Source organism: Morone saxatilis, unplaced genomic scaffold (genome assembly GCF_004916995.1).
Source record: "Morone saxatilis isolate NCDOM2014 unplaced genomic scaffold, NCSU_SB_2.0 Contig10, whole genome shotgun sequence".
Classification (NCBI taxonomy): Eukaryota; Metazoa; Chordata; class Actinopteri; family Moronidae; genus Morone; species Morone saxatilis.
The window spans coordinates 2,604,762-2,622,335 of record NW_023339652.1 but is presented as its reverse complement, the minus strand read 5'-3'; the positions used below and the strand labels follow the sequence as shown (position 1 = coordinate 2,622,335).

The 17,574-nt window shown below is 39.2% G+C and overlaps 1 protein-coding gene across 1 annotated transcript in view; it reads right to left on the bottom strand.

Annotated features, from left to right (window-relative positions):
- Positions 1–17,574, bottom strand: part of plxnb2a (plexin b2a) — a gene marked incomplete in the record, with an annotated part of 172,717 nt that overhangs the window by 33,827 nt on the left and 121,316 nt on the right. Inside the window, 8 exon segments of the mRNA XM_035675813.1 lie at positions 3,906–4,032; positions 5,469–5,569; positions 7,256–7,390; positions 8,811–8,990; positions 9,135–9,280; positions 10,379–10,517; positions 10,830–11,156; positions 12,830–13,347. Of these exon segments, the coding sequence (XP_035531706.1) occupies positions 3,906–4,032; positions 5,469–5,569; positions 7,256–7,390; positions 8,811–8,990; positions 9,135–9,280; positions 10,379–10,517; positions 10,830–11,156; positions 12,830–13,342 (1,668 nt within the window).

Genomic DNA, 17,574 nt, shown 5'->3' with positions numbered 1-17,574 from the left:
GACAAGGAATCAGGAGAAAATTGTCGAGGGAAGAGTTGAGTGAAAGATAAGTAATTCTTTTTCTCCTCACAGCTTAACTGGCTGCAGTGAGATAAAGAAATGAGTTAGTGGTGGACAGAGAAATAGAGTGTTTTTCTGAGTTTGGGGAGTGACTGGCAGGATAGGACTGAGTTTAACAGAGTAATTAAAGTAATAACTATATGTATTTATACTCAAAAGTCTTAAAAGTCCAAAGCGGTTTGCTTTTCTAACGACCAAGAGAGCCACCATAGAGCCAAGCGGTTCTTGGTTCTACACCAGCAAAGTGTTGATGCCGCGCTGGAAACAAGTTTTCCTCGCCAAGAGCCAAACTTATTTTTAAGTGAGTTTGTCTTAAAGATTTTGATCAGTTTCACCAATGTTTTGAGTTAAATGAACGTATCTGGTTTTACACAATATATGCTTAATTTTTAACTTATTTTCTTATTAAACATATTTATTTATTAAATATTTTTTTCTTTAGGAAAGCAGCCCTATGAGTACCTTTACATAATCATATCAGTGCAAATCCTACATAGAAAAAGTCTATTTTCATTCCAGCTGCTAAATTCACAATATCGTCACTAGATTAGTAATCAGTGAATATTTCACCTCTAAAACTCTGTCTATATTTTATTACCTCCATATTGATGCTAATAGCATATTAGATTTGTATTTTATGTTAAGGAGGGACTGTGTATCTGTGTTTGTGTGTGTGAATAAGCAACAAAGACGTGTATCAGTGAGAGAGAAGAAATAAGTACAACTGGTTGCCCTCAATAAATTGTGCACACATCTGCCTGTGTGTGTTGCAACCATGCAACCACGTATGTCTATGTGTGCGTGGACTGCAGAAATAATTGATATTCAGCTGTGGTGTTCAAACATCAGTTCCTCATTACTCCTCGCTGACCTCAACCAGTTTAATTTAACTGCTAACTTTTTGATCTCGGGTAACGGAGAAGCCCCCTGAATGAATTCACCCGAGACTTTTTCCTCTTTTTAAGAATGTAAAGCTGCATGAGGCAACTTTTTTTCTTTAAGCTCAAACCCTTATCAGATTAAAATCACAAACTAGGGGGGGCTGCAACAGAGACGACAGTCCCAAACTCCCTAATTAATATGCAGCAGATTCTTCTATCTGGGCCCAAAAGAAGTTCTGGTGTTTGCAGAGGTCAAACTTAAAGTTGTTTGTTCTGACAAAGCTGCAGCGAACTCCTCCCCACCAGAAACAATCATCATCTCAAAGGGTTCACAGGTAATAAAGTGTAAATTTAAATACTTGGGACTGCCAGTGTGCAAAGCTGTGCCATTTCTGACTGTATTTGGGACTTCCTAACGTTATTAGAGCGTCTCCTGAAGCACAATGTGATGCATGACAATTTAAAATCCCATTAAAATTAGAAAATAAGCAGAGTTGCAGCGGTTTGAGTGATTCTTAAGTCACAACCTAAATACTTGACTGCTTAGAGACTTGACTACAGGCCTGACTCCCTAAAGACTTGACTTAATAACTATATATACACTACAGAAGTACATAAATCATGAATGAAGTGTGAGGTTTAGAGTTGGTAAAATCCTGGATAATAAAACATTAATGAGACAGAAGCAGCCTAGCATAGAAACCCTGTCTTATGAAAAGGATGCTCTTATACAAATGATTTGCAGTAGCTAATACTGTACATGTTGGTGCTTTGATGTTTTTTAAAATTAAGGATAGAGAAAGATGGCGGTTTTTGGTAAAATCAAAAGTTTTTTTCCGATTCATCTTATCGTTTTAAGATTATGGGTGTCATAGCTCAACATTTTATAATAAAAAAGGAGTAATTAAAGGACCAGTGTGACGGATTTAGTGCTCAAAATCAGCTCTGGAAGGAACCAAACGAATATAAAACTACAAAGTCTTCAAAACAAACCAACCACTTACTTCTATTTGCATATTATTTATTATAACCTGACCTGATTGCGATATCACGCACCCATAATTTATACGTTTTGTTGCCCCCTCATCACCAATGTTACAATCTACATACAGAACACATTTCGGTCCTCTGATCAACCCTCAGCAGCTTTTTTATTATTATTTTTTATTCCATTCAGACTTGTTAACATCTGAGCACTGAACCGCCTTTAAGTTAAATTACATAATGAATAAGTATGTGCACAGCTGACCGCGTATGTCAGACTAAACCTGAGTGACGTCGAAGAGCAAGTAGTTATTCTAAGGAAGACGTGATGGGAGGGAAGGTTAGTCGACAGTCTGGTGTTGTGCATCTTGAAGGACGACGTGTCTTTCTGGCAAATCAGCTCTTTGATCAATACCTCATTAATTCAGAAAGCTCAGCCGTCAGATTCAGATCCTCGTATTCTAGTATTCAGTGGGAAAATGCCGCCACAGTGTTTTCATTTTGAATTTCATAGTGTAAAGAAATTAGTTTGCTCCATATACGACTGAGATACTAGAGGTTTACCCTTTAAAATCTTCTTTAAAATCTAAAACACAAGAGCGAAAAAGTGTAAGAAATACATTAAACAGTTTTTCTGCTCTAAAGTAAGCTGAAAATGTTAGCTTATATAATTATATTAAGCTACCCAGCAGTTTATAAAGTAATTAGAATTACCACCACCGTTCAACATTGTGATATATTGATTTATCAGTGATTATAATCCAGTATTATATATTATTCAGAAATGGGCCATCCTGCATAATGAGTACTTTTACTTTTGGTACTTTAAGTACATTTTAATGCTAATGCTTTTGTACTAATACTCACTGTATTACAGAATTTGTTGTAGTATTGCTGTTTTTAACTTAAGTACATTATCTGAGTATGTCTGCCAGTTAGCATATCATTAGCTAACTATAAGCTAACTACACTAAGCTGTAAGCATACAGGTTGTGTTTTTCAACAGTGTTACGTTAGAATTAAATTGTCTATTTTTTTTTATTTCCGTGTGTTCATCAACTCTTGAGGTTGTCTGCCTGGGGCATGTTAGCTTTAGCCTCACTCTTTTAGCATAATATTATGTAAATAACCATAAAGTAAACATGTAAGGCCTTTTTACAGCTGGAATCATTATAAAGTCAGCTTGAGACATCGTTTTCAAGCACTAACATTAGCTTAATTAGCTAGACAGTTAAAAATAAAGCAAATAAACGGTCGCAAGGAACCACTGTTTCAAAAATTACACAATAACATTGTGGTATATCTGTAAAACCAAAATATGTACCAATGCGGGAATGGAAAGCTTTACAGGCTTAGTAACAGCTAATAAAAGGAGTACAAAATTCTAACATTATTTAGCATTCATCAGGGAGAGAATCACTGTAGACCATCGTAATATTGGAAATCTTTGTCACTGAGTCAATAATGACTAACAGTGTTGTTCTGCACCTAAATGATATTATCACTGTTGGTGCTGTTACTCATATGTGATTCACCAAAAACAAGGTGTCATCAGCAGTTTCTGGGTGTGACAACGTTTCCAAAGAAGCATTAATTTCACTTTCAGAGCTGAATCAGCATGCAAACTGAACTGTCACCACAAACAATTCTATGCAATATACTATGTGGCTCACATCCAAAAACTGTGAATTATAATGTCACTTGTGCATTAAAACACTTCTTTGTAACTCCCTTGAGGGGGCCCCCGGAGGTCCTCGCACCAGAGGTTAAGAACCTGTTTTGAAATCCTGCTGACAACACAGACACAGAGCCCTCCAACTCTGTTACGCGTTTCAGGAGGTTTGACTGGTTTAAATTAAGCAGAGCTCAGCAAGAACTGAACTTAGCTCAGGGGGGGACTCCACCCTGCAGAGGGAAAAGACTCGGAGAAATATGCATGTTCATTCACATCCTTGAGTATCGCTCTCTCTCCTTTCCTACCTGCTGCGTCTTCTTGCAGCTGAGGTTCGGAGGGTTGAAGGACTGGATCTGAACACACTGCTGATCGGGGGACCACAGCCAGGTGTTTTGTTCCGTCGACCTGCTACACTCCTGCTTCCTGGTGCACCTGTGAGTCAAGCAGATGGATGCTGTTGTTAAACTTAATGAAAAAAAACTGTGATAGTGTTTGTTAAGGTGAGTGGTAGCCAAACAGTCTCACATCAGTGTTACTGTAAGTGCAAATCACCACATCAAAGTTACATTTTTCATCAGTTTTTTTGCACTAATTCAGTGTTTTCTTGTCCCTGACGGTTGGACATTGTTCTACTAACAAACAAATTCCTTAACAATTTACTTTTCTACACAGAAGTGAACCAAATGCTGAGATATAGACCTAGTATGTATAATTTTTAAGTTTCCTAGTACGCCTTAATGAAGATAATTAAAAAAAAACCCCACTTCAACTAAGTCTAAAAAACTGTCTTGCAGGATAATCAAACCCATTTCCCCAGGTACAAGTCCAGTCATTAACCCAGTCAGCCACCACTACTTTATTGCTACTCTTGGACTTTGGCGCCTGATTAATCCTAAAGCTTAAATGCTACGCAGGGCGTGTCTTGGCAAGTAAAGCAGTGGGATTTATAATAAATTGATTAGGGACTACTTGTAGGGCTAGCTGGAGAACTACTATAGCTGCTGACACACTAGCAAGACCTACTGGGCTGTTTACTTCCTGCTAGCATTTTGTTACTGAGATTGTACATAAGTTAATTAAATAAAGTTACTAAAGAATGGAAAAAAGTTCTCCAACCTAATTTGCTTGCTAGTTGTCACTTAGCTCGGTGCCTAAGAGGATAATAAGTTTCACACAGTTTATCAAAAGGCACATTTATACCACTGGCTCCTGTTGCAAAAGTGCCTGCAAACTACAGGTTATACCCCGACAGAGGAGTAAATGAAACTACAGCTAATGAGCTACGATAGCTTCCTTCACTGTTCCCTCCAAGGTCAAGCTCAAGTTTCTCTTTTCTTCCATTGCACTATTTCTATATTTAATGGATTTTCTTATTATTATTTTATAATACTAGCAACAAAACCCAAAATTGTTTTATTATAAGTTACAGGAAATAGTCTATGTTCAGTAGACTCCTTGTAAAATAATGGAAGAAAAATCTGATTATTATCCTACATAATTCAAATAAGGCTGCCATACTGATCTGCTTTGGTATGCAGAACACTTGTAAAGTATTCCAAAGGAACCAGATCAAATATAACTTTATACCACCATTAACAGAAGGGCCCACATCACTGTCACCACTATAATAATATATTTTTTCTAGCAGCAAAAGTAAGAATGTTATATAACCTATTTCCTGGCTACATTAGTTATATCCCCATTTGGGAGGCCCCAAAATCAAAGACAGGATAGTATTTCAGACCAGTACTTCTGTAGTTTACAACATGCTCCATTGCACCTCAACCAAGTGTAATGCATGTAAATACAAGAGGATGGAAGCTCAGTTAATGTTTGTTGAGACCTTTATACACTCAAGAGTGACTCACCTTCCCTCCAGGACACACCAGCCACAATACGGATCCTTCATCGAGACGCAGGAGTGGCAGTCCGTCTTCAGGTGGCAGGCCTGGACTGGAACCTTGGTGATCTGCATGCACATGACAGGCTTTTATTGTGAAGGAGTTGTTATTGTGAACAACATGCAGACGCTTAAGGGCAAAAAGGCAACGCTGATGATTCAAAATAATCTCCAGCTCACAGTACAGCTATTCCCATAGAGCCATTCAGACTGGATTCATTTCTCTAGGAAAGGTAAGGTTGACATTACCTGCTCTGATGAGTGAGCACATAACAGAGTCATTTCTCACCAAACCCCAGTTATAATTGCACCAGCGCCATTACCTATTGATTTTCTACAAACTCTCTTTTAAGCCCCATTTTTTTAAAAGCCTATATTTGTTTACATTTTAGCAAACTGACACCATTAAAAGTTTGCCGAATGGACGTACAGGCAACTATCACTGGATCACTTTGATACTGAACTTTAAAACTTGATGATTCTCAGAAAAGTTCTGAAGCATCTCTTTGACTTACCGCGATTGATAGCAGAGATACTAAACTGAATTATATCAATGTGTGTTTCATGGTGTGTTCAGATTTGAGTAAGTTTGACTTTGAAGGGGGGAGTTTGCCTTTCTTGGCTCAGACAGCCTCCCCCCTTCAACTCTGCGCTGCCCTCCTGCTGAGACATAATTGACTCTCTCTTCCGGCTAAGTTAAATTACAGATGAGTTAAATTACAGAGAAGCACAGTGAACATTTCATTTCCCACCTCCCTCTGTAATGTTATTCCTGACTGAATGGGGCCTAAATAATGCGGCTACATTAAAAAAACATCCTGTATGATCATTTCTGTTCCTGTTTGTGTTTCATGAAGGAGAACGTGTGGAGGAAGAATAAGACAAAGGGATCAGTCTGGGATCCATTTGGGACATGTGTTTTGATTTTGTGTTTGTATGGCTTTACCGTCACAGCTGTCAATAGTTTTTTGTGTGCTCCGCTTCAGTGATTAATCACATGTTCAGAGTCACACCCAAGACGTGTGATAGATTTATTATTAAATGTAGATGGATTGCCGTATTATTTCTCCACTGGTGTGATCCTGTGGAACATAAATAAACCCTTTATGTATATCACCTAATAGATTTTTCTTTCCCCATGTAATATTTTCTTGTAAAAAGGGAAGGTCTTTGGATGGTACTTTACTAGAGAACTTCTTCCAAACCAGCTGTGGAAATCATTTTCCTCTCTGACAAGAAGAGGTAGGTCTAATAAATTTAAATGAGCAGATGGAACAAGCTCGAGTATCGTCACTTGACTTGATCAAAGTGAATTGCCCTCTTGAAGTGCATTCTAATTAATTCATTTCTGAATCAATAGCATCAATTTCACTTCGGTGTGGTGGCAGAGAGGGATGGCGACCGAAAGATGAAAGGACAAAAAGGAGAGAAAAGACAGATGAAGAGAAAACGCAGCGAGGAAAACAAAAGGGGGCCGGAGAGAAAGAGAACGAGCGAATAAATCAATGACTGACTTCTGTGTGGTAATGTAGACGGATGTATTGGTGTTAGTTGAACGAATGAATAAATGATCAAATAACACAGACGGCATAAATGAAAGACTCATTAAGTCCCCGACCTGATGTATGAAATGGAAGAGAAGTAAGCACATGACTGCGTCCCTGACCTTCTTTGTGTAGCGACAGAGAGGTGTTAGATGGATGGAAGGAAAAAGAAAAAGAACAATCAATCCGGCCGAGCCTGAGAGAGTTTGACCTTTTTCTCTGTGGTGATGTACAGGTGTCGGAGGCTGGAATCGAACAGCAGGTTCTTGTTGACCTTGTCCCCCGTGACTTCGCCCGACGCTCGCCCGTACACCTCAGGGTGTGCCGACAGATGCACCTTCAGCACCTACAGGAACACAAAAACTGCATTAGCACGCATTTTAATTCACCCTGCAACCCTGGTTTTCTTCAACGTAATAAACGCGTCTTTTTTCTGTACGAAATACACGACAACATTACAGCACAGGACACAGAACAGACAGGAGAGAGATCTATTGTTGGTAAGTTCATCTTTCACAGGAAAGAGAGCGCATTCACAGCTGTTATAGACACAGTTTCTACTTTAATTTATGGTTATTTTCTAAAATATGTGTTAATGCTTAAAATGGTAATTTAGCAAAAATGCAAAATACTGTTACTGTTGTTATTTCAGCGGGTAATGTGATGCTCTTTATATCAAAGGGCACAGATTTATAAGTTTTCTGGAAAACAGTGTTACTTTTAAATTATTATTTTCTGAGAAATGTCCTTGAAAGAACAGTTAAAATCTTGCAAGTAAATATTCATAAATTTACTCTTAAAAACTTTATTCCTCCTGTTTTTCTAACTGAATGTTCAACTTACATTTTAGCAATGTGCACCATATATTTGAACATTTTCTCTATAATTAGTAGTAGTACTAAGTTACACAGTGCTTACACAGTACACAGTTCCTCTCCACAGTGTAAAGCATTAACCAAAGTTTCCATTCAAATTTGATTAAGGTGAGAATTAATTTACCTTTTTAAAACTGAATTCTTAAATATTAACCACAATGGTCATGGTCCACATTAATGGCGGCATGTATACAAATGAACTGGTGAGCTAACTAGCTAGTGAGCTTGCTAGAAGGCTTCCTTATGGTGAAATGAGTCGACTTCTCGGTTGATTTATAAAAATAAAAATAATTACAAATAAAAAAAATATATATATATAAAAAATTAAAAAATAAGTATAAAGATCCTAGTATTCAGTCTTAATACAGCATATGTTCATTTAGTAAATGATGGTCCCATTTAGAGTGAAACAGACCATAAAGCAGGGTATGCTTTAGGGCGGGGCTACCTTGTGATTGACAGCTCATTCTCAGTGAGTCCGTCCAGCTCAACTCACCAAACTCAGATCAAACTGTCAAACAGTGCTGATCAGATTGCGCCTCCAGATTCTGTTACTTTCTCACCTAAAACCTTTTCAGAAATGTATGTCTGTGTATTTTGAATCTGTAGTACAAGCACATATGTGGCTAGGAGAGCTGCCATTGTTTCCTGCTACAAATGAGATTAAACTAAGCCACATTAAGGCTTCAAAACGGTACTCCACAAACCAATGGGGGACGTCACAGTTGACCACACCTTTAATGTAGTCATGTTTGGGTTATAGAGTCTTTTTATTTTTGGAAACTGTGAGTTTTGGTGCAGTCAGGGATTCAGAGGACTTCACTACAGTCTTTACAGTATAAACACATTTAACAGCATCATTACAAACTATTTTAAGTCTTTAGTCTTTACCTCTCCAGTGGCGGTGCCCAGGAATGCCACAGCGTGCCCCATTTCCACAGCCACAGCAACAGCGGTCATGTGACCCTTACGGACCAATGAGGAATTCGCTGTTAAGGCGAACTCGGCCTTGCTGGCCAGTGGGGAGGGCAGGTGCTCGGCCCCACACTTGAATTTGCTGGCCACGTTATTCTGATGGAGCAGAACAGAAATGAAATCCAATAGTAGAACATTCACATTGATGCAGAATTATTGGCTCATTGATATATTATCAATATTTCTCTCTCTGTTTTTTCAGTTTCTCTTTATCTCTGACACACAGGCAGATTTTCTCACCTGACTATTGGTGACGCACAGCTCTTCAGACTTGGACGAGTAAGGCGAGTAGACAGCAGCCTTCTCGTTAATGACGCCGTTGACGGTGTAACAGGCTTCTATTATCTCCACCAGCCTTTCATTAATAGAGCGCACAGGGTACATACCTAGAAAAAGGAGCATAAACACCGTCTGTGCCTCTTTCCTACAGTTTCTTCTGTTCTATTTAACACGAGTCATGTTTTCTGGTAAACAATAAAAATGTCAAATATAAAAACAAACAAACAAAGTATTTAGAGAACACATTGCAGTCTGCAAAACCTTCATTATTTACAATATTATTTTCATAAAAGAAAATCTGATGCTGTTGTTGTCGTGAAACTGCATACAAATTAATAAAGTTATTTACAGCCTTTATGACCACTGGCTTATCCATTTAAGACCACTCCAAAATTTCCATTTATATTGTCCTCTAAATTGCAGAAAATCTGTATTTTAATCACCCTGGTGAGGTGGAAATGGTTGTATTGACAGCTTTCTCTGGCTTTGTGGAATAATTTCTGCACAATCTCACCACAAGCTTCCATTAAGAAGCTCTTCTGGAGATTTCGGTCATTTTGCATTATATCGAAAGTAGATGTTTAAAGTTTTTCTGAGCAATTTAAATGTCCACTGTAACATAGGAGGATTCATTAGTGTAGAATCACCTGAATGTTGGAATTATGTTACCTTAGAGACAACTTCCATGGAGTCCACCATGTTTCTACTGGACAAACCAAACACTGGCTGATAGTTTCTCCTACACACTTTACAGCCTGTTCTCATTCCCAGGTCTTTAAATACAAACACAAGTGACGTTCAGTTAGTTAGCAACCTGAAACTTCACCGCTGGATGCCACTAAATCCTGCAAAAGACTTCTCAACCATGTTGTCTTGAAAAGCAAATGTTTAAGGTTAATAATGCTCATGATCCAAAGCTCCAGAAACGATACTAAGTAAACCTTGTGGTGAGTTTCTTTTCTCAGCTGCTGTTTCAAGGTCAAGAATGAACTTTGAGCCTCCTGATTTCTAAACAGATTTGTGTTGAACAAAAGGGTAAATGTTTAATGAATCTGCAGCGAAACTGAATCTCTTTCCCTGGTCAAACATTCTGCCAAAATTCAAAGAAATGTTGTGACATGTTTTTAGACATTCCAATGCCAACTAACAAACGTCAGGCAACATCAAATATCAGGAAAATCTGCCCGCATTAAGATGACACCTACACATTGCCGAAGTAGATGGGTCTTCGTCGGAAGTGAAGGTGACAAACAGCACCTTGTCAGAGGCTGAAACTTGTCCATACTGGCCCGATTTGGTCATAGTCTGAGCCAAAACATCACCTGGTATAGCTACATAAGCAGCCTGGGAGACAAGGAAGAGATAAAAAAATGCTGAATGTTAGATACACAAAAAAAAAAACGAATTTAGCTGATACAACAGTACAGTGAGAGTGGAGACCCCATAAACTGAAGCTATTTCAAGTTCAAGAGCATGTTAAATCCAATTTATAAAGTTTTTCAGAGGGTCAGGATGCAGGCATTCTCAAAAAAGGTTCCAATTTAACACAAACTCATCCAAATGTAAAATGTCCAAATGTGTTTTTCCGAGTCACTGCTACCCTTTTAATAAAATGCTGACAGCCTATCCAGCGGCTGAGGAGTGTGTTATCATTACCTGAGCCTTGTTGTACTTGTTTGCAGCGCTACAGTTGAGCTGCAGCTCGGTGTAGGAGTAATAACCCTGATCGTCCTCGCACATCCTGGAGATGAAGGTGAAGTTCTTGGTGTCCTGAATGCCGAGCGTCCGCGAGAACAGAAAGTACACGAAGCCGCCGTCTTTGAAGGCGAAACGGAAGTCGTGGAGGTACCGCAGGACGAAGGGGTTGGCCTGGACCGCTGAGGCCTCGATGATGCTGTCGAAAACCACCCAGTCGCCGTAGTCCTGGAGGATGCGGGTGGAGATCAGCTTGGTGCTGTCATGACTGCCGTACCCCTTACCAACCTGAGAAGGAAGAGACGATAAACTCATGTAACAAGATAGTGGAAATAGTTCAGACTAGAAGTTAAGAGTATATTTAACTACTTTTGTTCAAGTGAATATCTAGTTCTAGTATCTAAAGTGCTCTCCAAACCAAACATGCTTGTATTCTATCGTCTTCATGTGTCTTAAAGCTCCATTATGTAACGTTTGGTTTGGGACAGGTGTGTTAGGCTTCACGGCACTAAGTCACACACCACAAACTATGTCACTGATTTTGGTGAAACTGGATCATATTTTATAGTTTTCCTTCTGTTCTGCTTCAACTTTTTGTGATTTATGGAGTTCCCTGATGGACAGTAAAGTAACTGCTGAGTAACTGCTAATGTGGCTGCTGTTAGCTTGTAAGCTTAGCTGTACTGTCTTCGATTGGGTCTTCAGAGCACATCGGGGGAGTGTTGGTGTTCACACTCGTAGCACAGGAGCTTTGGAGGGATGCTGATGGGGAGTGGAGGCTGCATCGTGCCAGAACTGGAGCCAGGCCAGCGGGCAATGTAACCGGGCTCGGCTGCTTCCATGGACATAGCTAATGGCTGATCTTGGACTGGCTTTTTTTCGTTAGCAAGAGCTTTGTGAAATAAGAGGCTGCAGGCAGACGGCGAGCTGGCCTTCTTTGCTGTCATTAATATCAACTGGCTTACTACGTCTTGTGTTGTTGCACTTGCTTGATGTTTGACTGTGTTAGCAAAGATATACATCTTACATAGTGTTCCTTTAAGTCCCAAAATGAGGCCAAGAATAACTGCAAACTCCCTGAAGACTTGATTTGACTTGAGAGCCAAACTATTAAGGCTCAAGTAAAACTCCAGAACAATAGCACCCAGTCCTTGCCCTGCCACACAGCTTACACATTTAATCATTCAGCCTTTGCACTGAAAGGTCTTTTTTTTCAGTGGAACTCACAACTTTTTCTAGGGAGTTTGTGTTCAAATGCCAGAAAGACTTCCATCTTACAGTGTGCTTATTATTCCTTGTCCAAGTTGAGGAGCTGCACTTATATATTATCTACATTAACAATGGATCAAGCCACTAGACTGTGAAGAATGTGGAGCACTGAGAAGCTGAATTGCCACATATTTTTCGAGTTTGTGGTGACAAAAACAGCTAAAAGAAAAATGAATATTGGACTTGGGTGTGGACAGAATGTGAATGCTAATTTTACTCTCCTGGATGTGTATATAAGCAACTTTTGCACACATTTTCTCCTTTTAAGCTTCAGGTCCTTTTGTTAAATAGCTGCTGAAGGTCCCTCAAGGACCTCCTGCTGGTTTCCCAGTCCCCACAGCTCTCTTTCCTACCTCTGCCTCTGCCAAACAGAGAACTACAGGAAGGTAAACCCTCTCCACACTCTGGGTAAAAACACTGATTTGATTAGAGGCACCATAAAAAAGCTTCTACATGTATGCCTTGAAGGAAAGGGAGAGCAGCAGACAGATCTTATGAAGATCAATTCACTGATTCTGTGTGAGGAAGTCTGACAAATATGTCTATAATATATTTACAAATTGCAATTTGATCGTGTTTGTTCGCTCAATATCTCAGATGGAGGTGATCATTTATATTTATTTTCTTATTTACCTCAGTTCTGCTGGAAATAATAAGTGTGTGTGTGTGTGTGTGTGACTTTTTCTCCTCACCAGGAACACGGTGAAGTTATCACCGTCCTTGATGAAGTATGATATCACTCCCACCACAGAGACGCTCTCTTCTGTGCTCGCCACATACGACTTCTCTCCTTTGGTGTCGCTGAAGTACAGCAGCTGCTCCACGCTGCTCAGGTTCCTCAGAGAGCAGATGCCCCTGAAGATGCTGCCACACACCACCAGGACGTCCTTAGCCTCGTGGACCAGCAGCAGCTTGTTGTGGTTGTCCGTGTCCACGGCCTCGTCGCAGGCGTCGGTGACGGGCGGCGTGCACAGTCGGTTGTCCCGCTTGGGGCCCGTATCGGTGCGGGACTCGAGCCCAAGGTCAGGGTTCAGCTGGTACAGGGAGTTGACAGCGCCGACGTACAGGCGGCCCGTGCGAGGGTTGGCCACCACATTGTTGATGAGGGTGTCCGAGGTGAACTCTACGTTTTTACCCTGGGAGGGGGTGAGGTAAGTGGTTGCCAGGGTGACCAGGGCAAACTGCCACGCCCACCACCGCTCCATAATGTCTGGAAAAACACAGAAAGGAAAGAAAAGTTGACATTTTAGTTGTTGTTTTTTTTTTTTACACTTTTACATTTCAAACAATGAGGAGAGCGAGATCATTTTTATTATTGATTACTCTTAATTATTTGTTTTTATTTCTCAGAGCCAAAAGTTGTCTTTGCTGTATTTTTGCACCTATGCCAACATAAGTTTCTTATATTGATACCCATGCTGTCACAGGGTAGATTATGCATTTGTTTTTATAGTGTATTGTCAAAGCTTTTGCTCACACTGTGAAGCAATTTCTCTCTGGGACACTAAAGTTCATCAATCATTAAAAACAAAACAGATTAACTGATCAAAACTGGTGATCCAACATATGATTGCCTGACTTATTGTTTAAAGTTCTGATACAGTAAACATTATGTAGCTGTGTCAATGTTCAAACAATAAGTCTGATTGATCGATTAGTCCATCTGTAAAAAATTAGTGACAGAAATGCTGAACTTTGTTGCTTTATTCTGTTTTACTCGATTACAAATTGAATATATTTGAGTTTTGGACTGTTGGTTGGACAAAAAAAAAACTAACATTTGGAAACGTCATACTGTAAGTTATGGCCCCAAACTGTTTTGTAAACACAGTTTCTGACAAACAGTCCTGACAATAAACCTACTGAACTTGACTAACAAGACAGTTAGTGCTTGTCCTCTAAACAAAGCAGAATCTCAACGACGCTCTGACATTGTGGCTCGGCACCGACAGCAGCAGAAACTCAAGGAGAAAAGAATGAACGCTGAGAGCAAAGAGAAACAAGAAGCAATAATGAGGAGCTTCTCATTAAACCCAGAACATCCTTTACTGGAGGAAAACGAGAGAGGAGGAGGAGGAGGAGGAGGAGAAGGTGGAGGTAACGGCCTAAAAAGTGAGAGTTGCTGAGCCAGATTAGATTAGCAAAGACAAAAGAAGTGTGTGTGTGTGTGTGTGTGTGTGAAAAGAGAGAGACTGAGTGTAGCAATTAGTTGTCTGACATACTGAGTTTCTCCTTCCATTAGTCTGGATGGGTGTGTTTAATTATAGCTGCGGCCTGTGGCTGTAAAACAAGGCGGTGCGGTAGCGTCACGCTCGCTGTAATAACGTCTTTCTGCACAAACATCGCCCCGCTCTAATTTCATGCTGTTTACTAGTCATGCAACTATCAGCTTATTCTTGAATGTAAGCTGATCGTTAACCCCCCCCCCATAAATTTTACTGAGTAAAGAAAAAAAGTTTTTCATTACAGCGTGATCGTCTCTGCCTTCTGTCCAATAAATTAAAAACTGCTTATAGTCGCCATCGTATTCATTTATTTAAGCGTTTCGTGATCAGGCGTTTTACTGGCCAATCACTGGCTTTTACAGCCGCTATCAGATAGCTCTGATTGGTGGTCAATTGACTGGCCCCCTTCCCCTCTTCGCTTTTACTCCCTCCAAATTGAATTCACTTTAGTTCGCTTCGTTGCAAAGGGATTTATTAGTGTGAAAAGACTTATCTCTCTAACCACCTGCTCGCCTAAATTACCTATCCACTGATATCGAGAGTCAGGTGGTCTTAATGGCCGCAATGCAGAGTTTTTTAGAGTGTGTTACCAACACACATGCAAACGTTTGAATACACAGTCAGGCTGGGAAGCCTCTGTGTTTCCCAAAAGGCTAGGAATATCTTTTGAGCCTGGATATTCTTTTTTCACGTTTCAATCAATCAGTTTATACTTTCAGTTGTGTTTGAATGCAGAGACATCTGAAAGAAAGACCAAAAACATGCAAACAAAACTGCTTATTTTAAATTACACTTCAGCAATCTCAGTATATTTTCATTCCAAGTTTGTAACATGTTGACAGTATTATATGTTTTTAAAAGTAAAAATATATTTAGTGAATAAGTGTTCAGATTGCCTTTTGATTTTTAATGTTATTCTAAAGTATAGTTATATTACAGTATTACCTGTAACTGAAGATTATTTAATATAATATAATAAATATTAGTAATAATAGCAACAATAAGATAAAATATCAATATTAGTATAACTAACTGATAAATAATATATTATAGTACAGTACAATATAATAAAATACAGTAGAAATAGACCAAGTTACAAAGTACAGTAAAAGTACTGTTTAGTAGTAATACAGTATTGTTCTACATACTGCAAATCGCATTACAGTAGAGTTACAGCAGCTTATAGTTAATTTAAAATACAGCAACTTGCAGGCAAGTAATTTCCCCCCGGGGATTATTAAAGTATTTCTGATTCTGATTCTGATTCTGATTCTGTAAATATACAAGGAAACTGTTTATATATGTTCATTGACATTTATTGAGAAACGTATAATGTTACCATGAAGGGCAGAAGTTCTACAAGAAGCAAATAGTTTAATATATATAAACATCAGCTCCTTCCAATGCTTAATTTTGCACTAAGCATTTAAATTGTGCTTGTTAAATGTGTCTGTACCACCTCAGTGTTTCATTTGCCACTAAACTGGTCACATCCTTCTCTTTGCTTTGAGCTACACGTTGACCCATGTGTCTGTGTCCCTGTGATGTTGCCTCCTCTCATTAAATTTCATCTCTCTCTTCCTCCTACACCACAGTCAAAAAGAAAAGGGCATAAAGACAGCAGGTATATTCACCTTGTCTGTCTCTTTCTCTCTCAGAGGGCCTGTTATGGATGTGTGCATCTGCCACATCAAAGGAAAATCATCTTTGGTTTCCACACGGGATCCATCTCTGCTCTCTGTCAGCCATCTTGCCCCTTTCTTTTCTCTGACTTATTTTCTCCTCTTTCATCCTCCTGCTTTGGTTCTTTAAGCCTGACTGGTGTCAGACCAGGAATAAACTGTGTGTCAAAGGTGTAAAATATGTGTGTGCGTGGTTGTGTGTGCACGTTATTCTTCTATCCTTGTGAGCAACAGCTTGACTTTAAGATCTTCAGCTATGTAAGGTGAGAACATTTTGGCAGATCCCTGTTTAGGGAACGGCTGTGTATTGTTAAAGTGAGGTATAATGTTAGAACGTATTACTACTACTACTACATTATCAGTATTGAGAAGATCAGCAGCCTCTGTGCCAATAGTATGATATGAGATATGAGGTTTTTTTTCCCAATAATGCTGTTTTACCTGCTAGAAATGATTCATACTACTTACTCATTCAGTTGCCATCTTTGTTTGGTTCAAGGATTTGGGACAGCTTTTGCAAAATGAGTTGTACCGGCAGGACTAACGGGGCTATTGTGGATATGCCTCCAAAACATGTTCAATAATCTGCTGATTGAACGTGTTAAAACGGTAAAATCTCATGTAAGCCTGGTGATTATAGGATTGGCATAAACTACGGTATTGATAGGCAGTTTCAGCAGCATCTTGTTGTACTTAAACCTGCATTAACAGATTTTTTTAACCACTTGGGGGCAGCGGAAAGAAGCTGCAAACACAACACAGACACCTTTAAAGATAAAATGGCAAATGTGCTAGCCTATTTGAAAATCGAGAAGAGATGGAGCAACATGATCGCTAATTTGGAGTCGGGTCCACCTGATGAGTGTAAATCCAATATTCACTCTCTTTTAGTTCTGTTTTTTGTCTCTGATGGAAAGTCTGGCTCTTTAGCTGCTAATGCTCCACTGATGTTGCAGCTTATCTAAGTTGCTTACTTTGTCAGTTTGTTGTTTGGTGCCTCAACCAAAGACTCAACCATACAGTAGTGTTGTCGGCTGCAAAATCAAAACAACGAGCTGAAAGGCAGTAAAACGCTCCACTGAGCAAAAAAAAAAAAAAAATGGTCCTTACGAGCAAGTTTTATCCTACGATCAGTCAAGTTTCAAACAAAATACGTAGGCAGTCTGAGGCATTAAATAATCATATATATTCATTTTCAGGATTAACATAGATTACTTCCAAATAATTCCTGGTTTTTCCAGGACGTTGTGAACCTGCTTATCTTGGATCGTGGGTGTTGCACTAGACTTGCCTTTTTGGTCTTGATCCAGTCATAGTATGTTTTTTTTTGAAGTAACTTCCTCCTCAAAAACAAACCATTGATGAAAAGCAGTAAAGCTTCACATTTAAGAAGCTGAAATTAGATAATGGTTTGTATTTTTTGGCTTGGAGAACTACTTATTAAATATAGAGTAGATAGATAGATAGGCTAATAGATAGAGTAGGATGATAGATAGACGTAGGATAGATAGATAGAGATAGATTTTTTTT